At 30.7% G+C, this 19362-nt stretch overlaps 2 protein-coding genes across 2 annotated transcripts; one reads left to right on the top strand and one right to left on the bottom strand.

Moving 5' to 3' along the window:
• Window positions 1–1599: 1599 nt before the first annotated feature.
• On the bottom strand, window positions 1600–14916 carry LOC105254566 (pyruvate dehydrogenase (acetyl-transferring) kinase, mitochondrial). The gene is made up of 8 exons (XM_011263328.3): window positions 14814–14916; window positions 3643–3850; window positions 3374–3558; window positions 3099–3263; window positions 2620–2798; window positions 2235–2459; window positions 1898–2121; window positions 1600–1813 (listed from the first exon to the last, which is right to left on the bottom strand). The coding sequence occupies exons 1-7, from the start codon at window positions 14914–14916 to the stop codon at window positions 1933–1935; spliced, it is 1254 nt and encodes a 417-aa protein (XP_011261630.1). The 3' UTR covers window positions 1600–1813; window positions 1898–1932.
• Window positions 14917–16022: 1106 nt separating this feature from the next.
• On the top strand, window positions 16023–18204 carry LOC105254572 (protein CDV3 homolog). Its single transcript, XM_011263339.3, has 3 exons — window positions 16023–16495; window positions 17093–17502; window positions 18028–18204. The coding sequence occupies exons 1-3, from the start codon at window positions 16319–16321 to the stop codon at window positions 18164–18166; spliced, it is 726 nt and encodes a 241-aa protein (XP_011261641.1). The 5' UTR covers window positions 16023–16318; the 3' UTR covers window positions 18167–18204.
• Window positions 18205–19362: the final 1158 nt, after the last annotated feature.

Below are 19362 nucleotides of genomic sequence, written 5' to 3'. Positions count from 1 at the left end.
TGAAATATATGCATTATGCACGCGATACGCCTTACTTGACACACTAGTTTAATTAGGAACGTTTTGATCTACATCTTCAAAATTACGTCTGAAAAGTTGCAGCATCGTAGAAAACGTACGTAGCATTCATAATTCTGATTCATTTATCAACATTACAACATTCTTCTTCCAGCATAACATTATAAACTTACAAATTAATTGTCTTCTGTGTAATAAAGTGAAAAACTTTTATAATGAAACAAGAATTAATTTAAAAAATCATGATTTTAGAAGAAAAACATATATACGTATAAATATATTGGTATATCATATTTTTCTAAAATATATACATAATATATAAAGAATTGATATTTTTAAGACAATATAAAGAATATATAAAGAATTGATATTTTTAAGAAATTATTATTTTTTCAAGAGAATTCAAAGAAAATAAATTCAATAAAAATGAATAGATTACAAGTTTTCTTATATCATGTTAAAGTATGCTATTGTAAAAAAACGTGATATTATTAAAATAATTAAAATAAATAAATATAATGAGATACATAGATATACATAGATTTTGGAACGTTAAATCTATGCCAAAAGATTTTTTTGTGAAGAAACAACTCTAATTCGTTTAAAAATAATCTGTTCATATAAATTGTAATTAAAAAAATATATATTGTATACAGCTAGTTTGCCAGCTGTAAATTTTTTTATATAGCATCAAATACTTTCTGAGAAATAGAGAGTAATTTTTCTTCAGTCCCTATTATAATCATTCGAAACAACCGTATAGTAGCAACAGTAAAATTATAATTTACTACATACACGATACACACCTTGTGCACACTAATATAATATAATTGTTTACTAGCTAAATCAAAATTTCAGGCTACATCACAGTCTGCAGTTTGTTACACATCAATCTCAAACTCGGAAATAAATCCTATTTTTTCCTAGATCACATTCTAAATATATTCAATATATAAAGAATCTTTCTTATTGATAGAACATAATTTGATAACAAGAAAGAAACAAAATAGAGAAGAAAGAAAAATAAAAGAATATTAATTTTTTTTTGTACTTTCCCTATATATTATACAACATTGTATATATTTTACGTTTCTTTTCAAAAAGAAATCATAATTTTTTACATTTATTTATATTATTAATCAGATCATTATTTGTATCAACATTATCCTTCCTTAATATGTCAAATAATTGTTAAATTATAATAATAATAAGTTTGTCAAATAATTTTTATGAATTCAAAATATATGATCTAGGATGTATTATTGGAGATTACAAATTATAGTCTGCTTATTATTGTAACAAAAATGCTTCCTTACAAATTGAAATGCTCTTTGATTTTTGCAATATAATTAATAAGAATTTCAAATACACTTCATTTACAAAATCTAATATTACAATCACAATCCAATCATTTAGACGCAATGCTTCATTTAAAATCATTCATTCCTTTGAAATTTCAAGATATTTTTTATTCTTATTCAGCTCGAATAAACCCTGTGAAAATGTTTCCCCTAAAAACATGTAGTGAATAATTCTATGCTTGTGTCAGAAAAGGTGTTGAAAAAAAATCTCAATTATCTGTACAATTAATTTGATATGTAATGCAATTGCGGCACAAGGAAGATTATCAATGTTATTTCTGGCCAATATAATATTTTATACATCTAATAACTAATTGTTTCTTATATTTATAAAGAATATTTCTTCAACATTTGAATTCTAATTTCAAATGCAGATCTAGCTTTCCTGTAAAGCATACTTTTCAACTTGCAGTCAAAAAATTTTTCCGAGTTCCCTAGAAAAAAATAATTTAATTTAGTCTATTAAAAATAAGCAGAAAAATTATGAGAATATATGTCACTGTATTACAAATTATTACCAAATCGTTTCCTGATCCGCATCGATCGCGTTTTGCTATAAATGAGTGATTTCCAATCCATGGGGAAGCCTGTGACCCTGAGCGTGACTCATACTAAGTTGTCTTGTCGCCATTCCACCACCACATTGACTGCTCCAATCCGCAATGGGTATCGGCATGCGGTAAAACCTTGATGAAGTCTTGTTAAATATTGGCAATAGCTCGTTCGCCTCGGTAGATAATGCCTGAAGATAAAAACTTTCGTATTTCATACATCGCTTATAAATAAAATATAAAGCTATAACAACTATCATTAAATGTATTTTTATAAATTTTTGCGAGGATTTTCGAGTATTACCTTCAGATAGATGATAGCGTCTGTTCCATAACCTTCACAACTAAGTAGCACGATGTCACCGTGTAAATACCTGGCATAGAGCCGAGACAATGGCAAACCGTAACCGTATCCTGCTAGCGGTACTGTGTGAGCATCCGATTTACTCGGCTGTGGGGCGGTGCTATACATATATTTAAATAAATGGTCCATTTGTGAACGAGGAATGCCACCACCTCTATCGGATATCTAAAGGAAGCAGATAAAATATAAATTAATAATCATAAAATATAAATTATTAATCATTGCAGTCTAATCATTTATTATATCTACCATATTATATTTTAAAAATTGAAATTGTAAAAATTGAAACTCTCTCTGTCTTTCTTTCTCTTTTTCTCCATCGTACCTTGACACAAATATCCTCTTTACCACGCACCAACAAAACCTCGAGTGGCGGATAATTGTCCGAATCCGATCCATGATACTCCATCACGGCTCGCATGCTGTTCTTGAAGAGCTCGAATAACATATGATACAAATGACTCGGCACGTAAATGATTCTAATTTCACTACTACGGTCAAGCTCTGGAAAAACGAAATGTACGGCAATTATATTATACAATATACAACCAGAATTCGATCTATTATTCAGCTTTAATCAACTTTTAATCATGTAATAAAAATATAACAAGTCGAACGTACAGATATAATTCTCTCTTTTTGTTATTACAAACAATTAATATATGTATAAAAATAATAAAGATAATAATGAATGAATATAACACAATTTATACTATATATTTTATAAAAAAATTATTCATATATCCTATATCATATATCATATAAAATTATTTACTTATGCTAATCAACAATGTTTAAACTTGCCATTATGCTGTTTGACTATTAATTCTGGACTAGCCAGATAATATTGATCACATAAAAATCGTGCATTCTCATAAGCATCCTTAATAACGCCGATCACGTCACAAGATGGATCTATACATCCTACATGTCTACTGTGCCCATTCAATTGTCCACCAAAAAGGAGTGCTAAAAACACAGAACGCAAACAAAATTAAACATTAATAAAATACTGATACTTGATTTATACTTAAATTCCATTAAATATTTAATTGTATATTGAAATATTTGATACATACTGTGCTGATTGATTAACATACGAATGGAAATGCGGGACATTAAAAATCTGTCCAGAAAATACTGTATGCTGTTTTCAGTCTGAATATCTACGTCGTGAGACTCCTTCAGCTCCAGAACGCCTTGCGCCATAGTTTGAACGACATCAGTGTGTCTATTCCGGATTTTTATCAAAGCTTGGCAGAATCTATAAAAAGATTCATATCAAAGAATTCGTAAAATCGATCTTTTCTCAACAAACATCGCCCAAGTGCTTAATTGGCACACTCACTTGTCTAAAGTAGTATCGTTGACTTCAACTTTCTCGAAGTGTATTATTTCCTCGAAGGAAGTGGCATATAAGTTATTAACAATACCCACACTAGGCATCTTCAGCAGATTATCCGGCAGCAAATGAATCTCTTTCATAATATTAGCGAGCCGAACTGGCAATTCTTTCCTCAGGAATATGAAAGATTTCCTTTCGCAGGCACTTAGACCTGAAAAATATATACGATATAATTATAATTATATACTCGTAAGCTTAATTATTAATATGACAAAATAGGGTTTTAATCAAGTCAATTTTATTGATCCAGGTATCGAAAAACTTTAACAGATAATTTTATTTCTAACAAATATAAAAATAAATTCTAGACATTTTAATTCACGCAAACGTATACGAGAAATAAACTTTAGCAATCATATATTTCATTTTTTTAGAAATCTTTTATCTTCTTTTCTACTGTTTAATCTTTCTCTGTTGCTTGATAGATTTGCCCGTAATGTGCTGACGTTAAACAGCCATTAAAATGATGACAGTTATATACAATTGCAGTATTCATGAAGATAGATTTTATTCTGTCATTATCTTTTTCGTCTGCCAGACACAAAATACATATTTATTGCAAGGATTAAGAAGCGTCTTCCAGAAGAGAAAAAATGATAACTCATTATCACGTTATCGCTACAGTATAAGATCAACAAAAAATTGATCTGTTTTAGTGAAACTTTTACAGTTGTCATCAACCGTATAAATAGTTAAATGTCTTTCGAAAAAGTATATATTATATTTAAATAATCTATTTCGCAGGAAAACAAAAAGTCTAAATAATACACAATTTAATATGTATTTAAAATTTTCAACAAGAATATTATAATGTAAACTTTTATATACAGCAAGCAATAATATCAGAGACACAATTCTAAATTGATAAATCTTTATCTCAAATATAAATATTTGTACGTTGAGTTTTCACTTTATAGTTTAATATAATCGAGAAAGAAAAACCGAGAGATAAAATTTGCATGTCATGATTGTAACAGAGCATTCGCGGAAGCGTTCGTCTATTTACCAATTAATTGATAAAAAACTGTTATCATGAGATAAGGAATTAACAATGTATACCGTTTTCATCACTAAATTATGGCAGTTTTTAACCAATTATTAATTGTTACTAAAAAGTAATTTACGAAAAATTAATATAGCTTTTTATAATCATGTAAATATACATATAAAAATATTCCGATGCAAAGAAACTCGAAAATTCAACAGTTTATATCGATTTTTAATAAATTAAGATTATGTTAAAATATATCTAATTTATTTATTTTTATATTTTGTAAAAAATTGCAAAATATATTACCAAAAATTCTGTACAAAACAAATTCATTTAAAAGTTATCACATTATTATCTTATCATCTATGTAATGCCAAAAAATTGATACAAATTTTCTTTTAACAAAAAATCTTCTAACAATCATATTGACCTATTTGATATACGATCACTATGCTAGATAAATATGAATTGCACTCGCATATAAGATACTCGTACTCTACGCGCATTCGCTAAAAATATTCTACCACTCAATTACAAATTGTTAGAATAAGTAGAGTATAAACTCTTCATTTAAAAAAATAAGCTTTTTTATTTTAAAGGTTTTTCTTGACTTAATTTTTTTTATTAAAAAAATTGTATGCAGTCTTAGATATCGTCAAACATTATTTTCTTAACAAATATTTATATTTTGAAAAACGTGAAAGATAGAAAATTGTTTGATAGAAAATTATTGTAATAGGAATGTTTATCGATCATTTATAAAATATTTGATATCTGCACGCTCGAGTAGACGTCGTCGATAAATCGATCGTAACATCCCTTATCTTCTCGTCAGAGTGAAAATTCAATTATTTACATAGATATGCGCCTCTCTCTGAGACATGTTCCCGGGTGTCTACAGCAGTATACTCTGAAAATAAACCTCGACCTCGTGAGCATGCAACGCGAGACATTGTTACTTGGGATAGCAAATCTGAAAAATTATTATTTGGCATCTTAGTGCGCAAAATGTTTGAATGTTACATAGTACATAATAAGTATCAGAAAGACGTGTAAAATGAAAACAAAAGTGTACTTTATACTCATTAATAAAACATTTGTTGATCAGTCATCAGATAGAATTTTAAATCATACTTTAGACCTTTAGACCTTTTATTAACGCGATAATTTTGCAACTAGTAATTATCCTAAAAAAGCAAACTAATATAGAAAAAAATTGTACATGTAAAGGATATAATTTATATTTATTTTCTGCAAATAAATAAAATTTACCATAACTTTCAATAATTTTTAACAATTTGTTTATTAAATTTATTATTTGTCAATACTGAAAAATATAGGAAGTCAATATTTATTTTTGTAAATAAGAGAAGTCTTTCGTATTTTCCCATAAACTTTTGTTTAAGAATATTACCAAAAAATATTAGATAATAGTTCATCGATTCTCTGTTTGAGAAATGACTATTTATCACGCGGCATGTAATCAATGTAAAAGTTGAGAACATCAAAAAGTCAATGACGATAACTGTGTGTTTCTGCGCAATTTTAATCAGCCTTAATAAGACGGAACATTGCGTCATTCTCTCAATAGCGAGGATTCGCTTGTCGGCAAGGCTCCATTTACATTGTATAATTACATTGGATTTACACGCGTATGCAACAGTTCTGCTGCACATTCTGTACAAATCTAATAACAAATAGATTCTATTGGAACAAACACATGACGTTACAAGACAATGATACATTTTCATATCGTTGCACGATCTTTGCAACAATTTCGTATTGTCGAGCGTGTCGCAAACAATCGTGGGTATCAAACGGAATTACATCCTCATTAATTTTCTGAGGAGAATTGCGACAATCGTAATTCGATTTTGGCCAGTTGGGAAATTGTTGAAAAATTGAACGCCCTTATCTATCAAACGCAGATCGAATAAACCATCATTAAAGTGCCTTTTGAATGAACTTTTATCTAAAACTTCATTTAATAATGTGAAAATGGATAAGCGAGAAATTCTGTTTATTGTTACCTAATGTAACGTGTTACATCGACAGATAACGAAATTTATTGTGATCTAATCTTAACATTATTTACATTGATAGATAATGAAATTTCCCGTATCGCGAAGCTATTTCTATTATAGTATATTATATTTTAATTTGATATTAAATATTTAATTTAATTTCCATTACTTATACACATTTATTGTGTGTATATTCTAAACTAATTGTACATAAATTATTAAATTAATATATCAAATAACAGCTAAACTTTTCTTATCTAATTATACGCGTCTTAAAAAAATATTATTCTTATAAATCTTAGAAATTTTAATAATAAGAAATATTTAAAATAACTACATAGACTTGTATCTTCTAATTATAAAGCTCGAGATAAATTTATATATATGTGATTTCTATTGCTTTAGATTTAAATAATTTTATTATGAACGAATTCACTGTTATTTTACATAAGTAAAATGTAAATATTATTATTGTATTTGTTACATAAAAATATACGAATCTTCAATAAAAATAAGTGATAAAAGCAAATGATAATATGTTCAACTTTAAAAGGTTATCGAGAAGAATTCAGCAGACATACCAGGCATACTGAAAGTAGCACGCAGGGGCGTTGCTCTCATAAATTAGCATATTGAAATATGCCTAAACGTTTATCTCATTCAAATAAACACATAGCTGCACTATTATCTGCAGATTCTGCTTTGTTCGAAAATATTATTTGTTTCAAAGTATCGACGATGACGGCGGCTTCTTTGTCAATTGATAAATAGAATAATCCCCTTACAAAGAGCGAAAAAAATATCTCACAGTTTTTCTTTCTGAATCATCATAGTATGGCATGTCAAGCATAATAGCAGATAAGAATGTTATTTTGTCCGAATGGAAGTAGCAATCATTAAACGCACTATATGAATATTGCTCATCATACATAATTATTCGGTTTGAACTGACAAAAGATGCTTCCAAAATGATATGTATACATATATATATGGATAAAATAAGATAAACAAAAGAGAGATTAAGAGAAGAAGATCAGCTCAAAGAAGTTTTATCTTCTTAACATACTTTTAGCGAAAGAAACGCGGATAGTTTTTTATCTAAAGAGATTATTGTTATTTGAAGTCAATAAAGATATCAGTAAATAAAAGATAAAAGTAATAAGATTGAAGGATTTAATTTTTTGTTATTACACTCACATTTTTTATGATCAATTCACTGAAACATTTCGATAACGAGAGACTTCATCCAAAAAAAAATAATTTGGAATTTGATCTCAATCGTTTCTTCGTTTCACGCAGTAATACGTGTCAGTGACGAGATTACAGGGTAATGTGCGAAAAAAAGCCACCCATCCAAGAATTTATCTAATAAAGATATAGGGTGACGTCAAATAAAATCATTTGTTTACCGGATGTATGACCGGCAAAACTGAAAATGAACAAGCTTTCTGGACTTTGGATTTCGTTCCTGATACTCGTACCTATAATTGGCCGCATTCTAGCAAATCTATAAATTGGCTTCTTTTACTCAATGACGCAGAAGAATATAATTTGCAAGAAATGCGAGATTTACTCGTTTTAATCGCACTTCTTGCATTACGCTCCTTTTCTCCTTTCTTCCAAGATCTAAGTATATTTTATCATCTTTTTGTTTTAAACGCACATATAGAAAGTGTAATTAAAATAAATATAAATCTATAATTTATCAACTACATTTAGTTTTAAAAAATTATAATTTACATCTACATTTCTCTTTAATTATAATAAATTTTAATAGCTCTAGTTTCAATAAAATATTAAAATAAAAATAAAAAATTTCATTTGCTGTATAAAAAAAATTACATTCACAAGTCATATTACATAATATTTTGTTGCAAAATTATTTGTTACAGATAAAAAAGTAAATTTACATTTTGAATAAATTATATTCACAAGTAAATGTATTAACTATCTAGATCGTATTTAAAGAAGTCGTTTTAAACAAGATCGTATTTAAACAAGTCTACTAATCAGTTTTTCATATTAATAAATAGTGATTCATTTCAAAAGTTGATTCATTTTATTTTCACACTGTATTAGCATTTAGACATGTAATAATGCACGTAAAATTAAAACTTATCGTGTTTGTTAGTGACTTTTTAAAATGGTAAATACTTACACTATAATATATCTTTCTATTTCCAGAGACTATGTAACATACATTAATATATAGCATATATTTGCACCGTTCAATTGCATAAAAATTGTATTATAATTGAAATCTAATTATTTATAACATACACACGTACATACATGCATCTATATATATAACTAATAATAAATATATATTTGTTTATATATATTTATTATTAAAATTTATTATTAAAATATATTTAAAATACTGAGTATAAACGTATGTAGAAAGTTAAAAGAAGATTATAAAATAAATATTCTAATATGTAAAATAAAAATATTTTCAAGATGTAAACTCTCATATTGTTTTCGATTATTATAAAAATTTACTTTTTCTGTACCTATCATACATCTATGTGACATTAATATATTAATAGCATCGACTTTTTTTAATTTTTTATTTTAACTGATTAATTTTTTTTAACTTATCATATTTAATTACATATAATTTTATTTTATTCCACTTTATTCCTTTTTCTCTTTCGAGAATTTATTAGAAATAAACCAATGTTACATAAAACTATATTTTCGCAAAACTAATCTTTTGAACACTCCTTAAATTTTATGTTTGGAATAATACAAGATAAAATGAGAAAAATAAAATTTGGTTTATACTGCTTCTTTAGCTGCAGAAAAATGCACGTAATGTGATGCAATTACAAGTATTGTTAAAATATAAATCGAATAATTTGAATATCTGAATTCTAATTTCATTTTATCAAATTTTACTTAAGTATCCAGATAGAAATATCAAGTATTTACTAACTATTTTATTAATAAATAACGAAAGTATTTCGAACGCTTTAAAATTTATATTTCGAAATTGCAAACATTGCTAAATATTACATCTAATATTACCCTAGACATTTATAATTATGCACAAGTGGAAAATATATAATCGCATATTTTATACGATAATGTGTAGTAATCACAACTTGTTAAGTTATAGAATCATAATGTCATTAAACAAACAAAGGCAAACTTGAATAGTACGTAGTTTGTAGATTATGCAATACCTCGATGACGTATCATGCGAGTAAGTGTAAATTATATATAATTGCATTATATATAATACGCACAATGAACTTCTTACGAATCAAAGTCAGTTTCTTCAAAAAACTTCCAAAAGCATTACTTTATATAAGAAAACAGTTTCTTCCTTTCAAATGAAGCATACCAAAATAAAAACAACATCGAGGTACATACATTGTCTATATTAATTTACGGTGTTTTCAATTAAATTAAATAAATTTTTTATTATTTCTCTCGTAGGGAGCCAGACATCAATTTGCTGTTTTTCAAACAGCTACCTAATAATAGAAGATTGTAAAATAAAACTAGCATTCTTAGATCGACGAGATACATCATTCGCATGATGAAGCACTTTTTAGGAGTCATAACATTGGTGGATATGGTAAAACCGCTGCAATAAACAGTCTCTATTTCTGGGAAATCTAGAAACCGGAGTATTAGTAGATAAAGAATAGCCTAACCAAACATATGCACAAAAACATGCTTATCGACACGAAGCATACTTTCGCACGTAGACAACATATGGTCAAGGTGTGTCAAACACGTTCCTTGCAAATGATAAAAATAAAATCGATAAGAGAGAATTACGTGTAAAGCATGAAAAGTGTAACTACGTTGCTGACGCAAAGGCATAAACAGACCTCAATAGATAATTGATACCGAGTAATCCATGGATAATCTATGTAATTTGTACGTAATGAAAGAGGCAAATTGTCATAAGCTGACAGTTGTAACACGTAAATTTTAAAGTATAATGTGTAAAGAGATAACAGAAAATGAATGTGATAAACATTGTTATTTTGTCTGGACATTAACGCATTGCAATAAAATTTATACATTAAAGTCAGTCAAGATGAATATAAAACAACTGTTTGCTGCGCATTATTTCACTCATCTCTCGTTGCAAGAGGAAGATCCGATATACAAGTGTTTCTCAATCTTATTCTTTGTAGCAACGATACATTTTCAATCGAGAGAATAAATTTTTAATTTATATAAATACGGAAATAGCACATTATTTTATGACATAATTTTAATACTCTATAATTTTTTTTAATAAAATAGGAACAAGATAAAAAATTTGAGAATCTTTCATATTAAATCAGATATTTCAGATTAACGAAAATAACTCTTATTATTTCTAGAAAAATATCTTACTTTCCGAAAACATTTGTTATGTTTAATATATTTAATTAATTTTAAATTATAATATGAAATTTAAATTATAACTATCTATTAATTAATATTTTAAAATTCTAAATATATGGTAGTCAAAAATTATTGTCCACGTAAATTTGACAAATAGATTTGAAATCAGCGCAAAAGATATAAGTAAGAACTAGTATACTAGATTAATTTAATATTTAAAAAATTAAATTTTGTTGCTAAGTATGTTTTATTGTCGACATGTACAACTTTTTTATAAAGCTCAGCATATTTAAATATTAAAATAACATATTTTAACATTCATAAAACATAATTATAAAACATAATTATAAAACACTATTAATTTTTCCATTTATACGAAGTGTATTTCAGAAATTATAACACATTTATAGCACATTTTTCTTCGAGATTTGATTTTAAAAACTAATATGATTTCAGATTTAAGTCGATTCTGTTTTGATCTCGATTCTACAAAATATTTTGAAGTAAACAAATGAGTCAATTTTTAAAAATATGTGATGAATATATGAAAGATATTAAGCACATATTGGTTGATATAAACTATTCAATGACAAATGGTATAATTTAAGGTTGTACGCGCGCACGTGTATACGAAATATATGTACCTATTAATTTTAATCAGCGTATTCATTCATTCAATAATCTGAATCACGCCTTACAAATATATGTCATGTATTGAATATATGTCAAGTATTTAGATATATATTTAATTTGATTTGTCATTGATCAAGAAGTGATCAATATTCAGTCATATCATGATACGCAGTAGCGTAATGAAAAATCATGATCGTGCGAAGTAGCACGTGATGATAACGTATATTTCGTAATATTGATGATCTCTAGCCCTGTTACATAACAAAAATCCTTAATAAAAATTTAATACGCTAACATAAATAGAAAACATAAAGTAAATACAAAACGTAAATATATAATGAAACACATAAAAAAATAAATATATATATGAAATACATAAAGGAAATATTTGTTAATAAAACGAAAGGTATATTACGTGATAAATAATTACAGTAGAATAATTAACAATTCATAATTAGGATATTATTCTATCTGTAAAACAAATCATAATCCTTATGTTAAAATAATATTCATGAATAAATAAATATTTAATATTTGCAATTTTAATTAAATTTTCAATTTACCTCAAAAACAGAATCTTTAATAGTTACGACTTGCGATAAATTTTTCATTTATTTACTTCAATTTACATTTTCTACAGAATCACACAAAATTTACTTTTCTACTTGGTTCACATTTCTATATTTTCATATTTACGTTACATGCATCGTACATTGCTCCTGTGAATGAAAATGTATCGATTTCGCGGTACAAAGTTCGCGGTAATGACGTGTGACATGCATATTTTTGGCGAAATACAGATATAGTGAGATCCTGTGTGGGCGTATAATTGCAAGAGCGATACCATCTGCGGGGTGCAAATTCCACCAGATCTATATCCGCTCTTGCTTTTTGTATTATCAGACTTTGCCAAATCTTTGCGTAGGCAACATTCCAAAATATACGATCGTGCTTTTGTACTTATTTTATTTTCGTGTCTAAGTCCACGTTGGGAGATCAATCCGATATTACTAATAGAACAACCCTGAAATCGAGTAGCTTTCTCCAAATATATATGACACATCATGACCTTGACTCTGTACGATGCGAAGGGCGCACGTTCCTTGAACGTGAACGTGTATTGTCCGTGTATCTATGATTTGCAACACAGATTAAGAGAATTATTCGAATAGATTTTTGTTCAATATATTATCTCGATAAATTTATTGTTTCAATTCACTACTTTTCTGCGAAATTAAATGGATTATTTAGTTGTTATGTTACATGTTCCAAAAATAATTTTGATGTATTCTTCAAAGCGTGTCTCATGATATTTATCAGCATTCACGCTTGAAGAATAGCACAAAGGAAATGGTAAACACAATCTGCGGACAAGGTGAGGCAGGAAGTTATCGCGATGCATTTACATAATTACAATTATCTGAGGTTATTTAACACGCAATAATAAAGTTGAAAGTGAAAATCTTTCTTAAAATTTTACTAAAAGATATGCGACCCATCAAATCTCTTTGTATTTTACAAAATGTTTCTAATAAAAATGATTTAAATTAATTATTAAATAATTATATCTTCTTGATCTATTAATCTTGATATACCAATAACTATTCTATCAATCATATCAAAAATTAATAGACTGCAAACGACTTTTATAAAGTATGTTACAAAGAATTCTATTGAAGCACAAGATTCCTTTAAACACGTTTGTGACATTAAACCATGTCTAACGATGTTTTTGAAACAAGAACAACCGCTAGACAAAACATATAACATACTTATACATTGGGTACAAATAAGCGATCAAAGGTGAATGACCTGGTCTGTCTATCCCACGTTCCCATGATTCTAAAACAAGATTCTTTTCATCACATTTATCTAATTTTAATTTCAAATTATATTTTTATATTATTTTGAAAAATCCAGGAATTGATATCTTTAATTTAAATAATTTTCCTAAGGATATTATTTGCTATTTTCATCCATTACTTTGTAATTAAAATAATATCATTCCTGATCGCGCAGAAAAAAGCAGACTCGAATAATAAATATCGATCATATGTAAATGATTCTGAACGTACTGCTGACACGAAGAGACAGGAAAAGACTCATTTAGATTGTTCATGCGTACAATTGCATTTCACAAGCACATCTTATCGCTCTTTATCGACAAAAAACACATATAACACAGCAAATAAAAGAAAGATCGACTACTCTTATAATTATAAACAAACGTGGCAAAAATTATAGAGTTTTCTTTTTATAAAAAGGAGAAGAGAAAGAAAGAGATATCAATTCCCCGTGAGATCCGAGAAATGAGAACCAGTTCTTACATATACAAGTATATGCATGTGTTCAAGCATTATAAATTTATCACTGAAACCGCACGTACGCTATGCATGTAAAAAACAGACTAGCATAATAACGTCATTGTTATCATTAACGCGTAAATGCAATAACGAATCATATAGTAGGACACTCATATAAGGCTCTGAGTTCTTTATAAAATGCGTTAACAATGTATTATAAATATATATTATTAGAAAATATAGATAATTATTAATTATTAAAAGTAGATATTAATTATAAATAATAATATATATTATTCATTAAAAATGATATCTTTACGAATAATACATAATTTTTTAGATAATGTTGTTAGATATTGTTATTAATTATTAAAGACAAATTTATTTTAAAATTATTATTAATTATTAAAAATTATATTTAAGAATTTTTTTATGAAATATTTTAATATACACCATAATTTTTCTGATGTTTAAAGAATCTAATATATTTCTTGAATATAATAATATAAATAATTCTCTCCTAAAATTAAATAATCCCCTCAAGTTAAATAATTGATACCACACATACAAACTACACATGCGAGAGTTTCACGGACGCCGCATCGTGCCGACCGGAATTGAGACGCTTCTCTGTCAATCGCGTTTAATTCACGTAACGAGCGAAGCGAATATACGGAGCACACGTTGGGATGTATAAAATCTAAACGATATAAAACGCCTGACGTAGGGACGCGCGGCCGACCTGACGTCAGGGGCGAACGTACTCGTCGAACGCGATGAAGACGAGGATGAGGACGAGGAGGGACTTACCGAAATCGATGAATTGCTTTATCGAGAGCGGCGAAGGGTTGAATTGCGAATAAAAGTCCAACATCTTGCCGATGTTGCTGAGACAGTTCCGGGTGAGCTTCATCTCGCATCGCCTTGTTGTTACACATTAAACCCGCGCTCGAAGCTCGAAAGCCCGTAACCCGTTGCACGTCGAAGAGAGACTCTCGTCCGGAGAGAGGTGGTCACTTCGTACTATGGATAATGTATAAAAAATGTGGTAGCTCTCGTCTTTCGTAGTAGTGGTAGTCGAGACACGAGGATAAAAAGATCTCGCCGACTGTCGTACACAATCGCGGGGACTCGCGTCAACGAGTGCTGAGAACTCGACGGAGCGCGGTGCGGTATATGCGGGCTTCGCGTCAGCCGCGCATGCGCACCGCGGATGTACGAGTTATTCCGTGAGACAGAGAAACACACAGGCGGGCTTTCACTGTACATGTGTAATTTTCCTTTCCTTCAAGTGCAATATAATCGATGTGTTATACCCTGTGCAAACACACACACACACACACACACACACACACACACACACACACACATATATGTATATATATATATATATATATATATATATATATAAAATTATAATATACTTGTGATATTTTTTCTTTCTGTTCCAAATCAAATATTAAATTTCAAAATTAATAAATGTTCAAAGTACACAAAATTACTTTCCCAGGAAAATCGTAGAGAAAAATGTCACCTTTATGTAATATATTGGAATATAAGCAGCAAATAATATTTTTCTTAATTATACCACTTTCTTTTCTTTGGAAGAATAATATCTATTTATATATCGGCGCAGTACCTTCGTTTCGTCGATTCGTATTCCGGAAATGATAAGCGATATTTTAAAGCGCCATATATCACACTCGCGATGACATCGAGAAACAATTAACCTCTTCGTTCCATGCCTCTCGCGGCGCGTCCTTCAGCGTCGATTTCGCGCGGTCCTCGAGGACGCGTTCTCCCGACGAATCGATACGACGTCATTTTCCGCTCGGAAAATCGCGAGCGCGCCGAGAAGCGTGCTCGATCGTCCGTCACTCGTGCAACGTGACGCGTAGCTTTCAGGTTATGAGCTCGCGCGTGCTCCTTTCACGTTGGTCTTCTGCTAGACGGTGGGCGACCCGCGCGATTTCGGAGTCGTTTTTCGTCGCCGACCGGGCGTCCGGCTGCGACGAGGAAGCGTGAAATATCATCGGCGTCGCGAGGCCAACCTCGGCCGAGCCCTTCGGGGCGAACCAGGAACGTCGTCGACGGGAAATCCCGTCTTGTCAGGGACGTTTAGTCGCGCGCTTGACTCGCGCGCTTGACGCTACCGACTTCCGGTGGAGACAAGCCCATGTGGACGGTCGTAGCGAAGACCCAGATCAGTCCGTGATCGGTCGTGTTCTCGGTCTGCGCTGTAATTCACGCGCTCGTCGCACGTCCTAGATCGTCCCCTCTCGGTTCTCGTGTCACCCGGACTCTGTCGCGTCACCATGGCCGACTTGGACGACTTTTTCGCTAAAAAGGATCGGAAGAAGGCCAAGGGCAAGAAGTTCGCCACGACCGACGAGGTCGCCAAGAAGCTGGAGGAGACGGGCAAGCGAATCGAGAAGCCCAAGCCGAAGGAGAAGCCAACGAATCCCGAGGGCGAGGAGTCTCAGCACACCGAGGTGAGGCGACGACGAGGCGACGAGCCTTTCACGCGTTTTCCTAGGGCGCACTCCCGAGTTCGTGATCGTGCACGACGTGCTGCCATGTTTGTTCTCGCGGACATCGTAGGGTTGCGTCGAGACCGACGACGATGATGCGCGAGGTTCTTGAAACGATCCCCTAAGCGCGCCTTATGTAATAAGGCCGAATGTGTCAAGTGGTCCTTACGTCGCGCCAGCTGTTTCCGAGCACGTGTATTCCGGATCATCCCCCCGGTGGAACGGTATCCTCGTGGACGCGCTGTTTCTCGTATATGACTTTCGTGATTCTTTTGCGAATGCACTGGATTCAAAACGAATCGCAACAAATGTGTATTATACGCTGTGATACTCTAGATTAAGAGGATATTTTTGCAATTTTGTATAGTGCTATTTTAAATTCAGTTTCATCGATTCTAATATTTTATTAACCTTGACTCAATTTCAAGATACAAAAGTAATGGAAATAATCTAGCCTCTTAATTAGTTTCAAAAGTATGAATCAGACGTGTACAAAAATTGTTTAAGATGAATGCTATAGGAGTATCACATGTATATATATTTTTTTTTGTTTTTTAGGATGAGGATGAATGGAAGGAATTTGAGGAGGAGAAAAAGGATTATAGCGGTCTAAAGATTGGACACTTGACGATAAATGACAGCTTGGATGCAGAGTCGGATGACGAGAGGGGCACTGGTGAAAACAGTTCTGATGGAGAATCTGGCGAGGGTGGCACAAAACATACGGGACCATGGAAGAAGCCAGATCTACCGCCGGAAGTAGTTCCAGAAGTAACAGTAGCACCGCCAGCACCACCTGTATCTACGGGAAGTAGTTACAAAGCTCCACATTTAAGAAATCAACCTACGTTTACTAGTCCACGACCACGAGGAAGGAATGTCGCACCTGATATACATAGCGAAGAATACTTTCCCACTCTTAGCTCCAAGCCTCAGCAAAGTAATGGCAGCAATCCATGGGGCAGAAAGTAAGATACAAGTATATTTAATGATAATATTTCATTAACCTTAGTTTAATTTTAAAGATATGAAAGTAATGAATAATGAAGCGATTACTCTTGTTAATTTGTTTGTAAATTTGAAAAATTTTCTGTAAATAAATAAAACATAAATTAAACATTTAAATGAAATATAAATTAAGGCAATTGTATTAATCTGTCCAATAAGAAAATGTCTGAGTCTCTAAAATATATGATAATAGAAAGTATTAATTTCAATAAGAAAAAATATATCTATATCTATATATCTATAAATATATCTATAAATATTCAATAGGAAAATGTCTGAGTCTCTAAAATGATAATAGAAAGTATTAATAATAAGTACCAAGAAATTAAAATATATTATTAATCATAATATTTAAATCCATAATTATTTTTAAGAATGAAATATGAAATAGAATTTTATTTAGATCACTAAATTTAAATCACTAATTAAGGATTAAAAGATTGGAAATGTATTATACTTAAATATATGGATATTTTTAATTATAGACGACGAGAAGAGGGAGCATTCGAGGAAGTCCGCAACCGAGGCGGCAGCAGGTCATTTAACACGTCGGAGTCTCAAGTCCAAGTGCCCAAACTTTCCCTGGGCAACAAGTATGGCGCTTTATCGCAAGATCAAAGCTGAAAACACCGATCAAATCAAAATACATCACATCAATATTGCATCGTCGCTCTTTTCTGTTTCGTGACCCAACCTCGCCGAGAAAATATATTTTCTAGACTAGGATCACGTATCCCTAGCGTATATCACAGTGCGCATGTACACATACTCCGGAGTCTTTATAAGACTCGGGTATGTCAATTTTGGTTCTCGTCGGCGATTTTAAAGTGATCGTGCGACGGATCATCGATCTTAAGTATTTGCACGTGCGCTCATGGACCTTGCGGACGTGCATGTGCGCAAGCTTATTTTCATACCGTATAGACACGTGGTTGGAAATCGATTTTGATATTTCATTTTCTAATCAGCATAGTGTGTAGTACACTGCTTCCAGAGAAATGTCGGAATGTGCGGAAGAATGTGTTCGAATCCTCGAAACGTGCTCGAATCCTCAAAATGACAGATTGGAACAACACTGTATACGCGTCATTGTTATGCGCAAAGATTGTGTAGTCTGAAAAATATTCTCAATTAAAGTATTTTACGTGGTATTTGCACTTTTTTTTTATATAATGCTACTTTTAATTTAACGTACATATTTACTGCCACGATCGATGCCTTCTCATTGAATAGTGTCGATATAGATAGAACAGATTCGCATTGACGTTCGAACATACACAATAAATTTCGAGATCGGCATAGCAATGTCGCGATATTGAAATTCATACAATTAGTTTTAGCTGATCTATAAGAACATTCTTCAAATAATTTCCAGAAATCGCGAGATAAATTTTGAGCTCTCTTTTTCTCCATTTTTGAGAGAGTGTATTGCTTCGCTCAAAATGGCAATATGTCAACGAACAGAAATTTCTAGATAAAAAATTATAACTATATATATATAAATTAATGGAATTTTTTGTGAAGCTGGGCTTAAAATGGCACAAAAACATAAAGATGAGAAATAGCATGAACGCAAATTGAGTGAGAATCACCAAATGCGCAAGGCAAAATAGTGCAAGACACCAGTGAACGTATTGCGTGATGTTGTAAAATAGGAGGGAGAAAGACACACACATATTATACATTGTGTTAAACATAAAGAAACTCTTGTGTACATCTTTGTTGACAATTGTATAATTCTCTTTTTATTGAGCTAAGAATTTCTTTCTCGAGACGAAGAGTGCGGCAAATATATAAATGCCGGATCCGTTTCTTGGAAG

Source organism: Camponotus floridanus, unplaced genomic scaffold, assembly GCF_003227725.1.
Source record: "Camponotus floridanus strain SB8 unplaced genomic scaffold, Cflo_v7.5 scaffold42, whole genome shotgun sequence".
Classification (NCBI taxonomy): domain Eukaryota; kingdom Metazoa; phylum Arthropoda; class Insecta; order Hymenoptera; family Formicidae; genus Camponotus; species Camponotus floridanus.
This window is presented reverse-complemented; position numbering and strand designations above follow the sequence as displayed.